Below are 860 nucleotides of genomic sequence, written 5' to 3'. Positions count from 1 at the left end.
ACACACACACACACACACACACACACACACACACACACACATATATATAATATAATATATATATATAATATATATATATAATATATATATATATATATATATATATTTGGTATAGTTGCGTCCCTGATACTTTGTATATCCCACACTCACTGGTTATTTCTATCATTACTCATGGTAATCACACAGGGGTGGCTCTGACCGAGCACAACCTGAGTCAAACCCTGCGCAAGGTGGAGCACGAGCTGAACAAGTACGAGAACATCCTGGTTGAGGAAGCCAACGCCAGCAAGGAAAGTGCCGGCCCAGGCCTAGATAGCGAGTACCCGTACACTCAACTACATACACAGCCACCCACCCGCCCACAGGGCAACACAGACCTACACACACTGACTGCGGGTAAGACACAGGCGAGCCGTGTGCACGCACGTGGCATGCACACGCTGTCGGGCGAGATGAAGGGCGCGAGTGCCGGAGTGCACAAGACCACTGCGATGGAGGCGGTGGGTGGCATGAGCAAGCCCGAGCAGTCGTCGTATGCGGGTATGTGTATGTGAGATGGGCGGGCGTGTGTAATGATGGTGTGTTTGTGTATGTGAGATGGGCGGGCATATGTAATGTTGGTGTGTTTGTGTATGTGGGATGGAGGGGCATGTGTAATGATGGTGTGCTTGTGTATGTGAGATGGATGGGCATGTGTACTGATGTGTGTTTGTGTATGTGTATTGGATTGGCATGTGTAATTGTGATTGCGGAATACGTTACTGCGTGCTGGCAGGACATGTGTGTGTGTGATGGATGAGAGTCAGTATGTATCATAGTTGGGGCGTATGCGTATGTGTATGTATGGTAATGCGGCAAGT

The 860-nt window shown here is 48.3% G+C and overlaps 1 protein-coding gene across 1 annotated transcript; it reads left to right on the top strand.

The window, feature by feature from the left end:
- Positions 1-186: 186 nt before the first annotated feature.
- SARC_16769 (hypothetical protein) lies at positions 187-540 on the top strand (the record flags this gene model as incomplete). Its single annotated transcript, XM_014289130.1, has 1 exon — positions 187-540. A coding segment is annotated over one exon (354 nt), but the record flags the coding sequence as incomplete, so codon positions are not given.
- Between the last annotated feature and the right edge of the window lie 320 nt (positions 541-860).

The sequence above is a fragment of the Sphaeroforma arctica genome, assembly GCF_001186125.1.
Source record: "Sphaeroforma arctica JP610 unplaced genomic scaffold supercont1.8841, whole genome shotgun sequence".
NCBI classification, from domain to species: Eukaryota; class Ichthyosporea; order Ichthyophonida; genus Sphaeroforma; species Sphaeroforma arctica.
The sequence above is the reverse complement of the archived record's forward strand: the minus strand, read 5'-3'. Positions and strand labels throughout refer to the sequence as shown.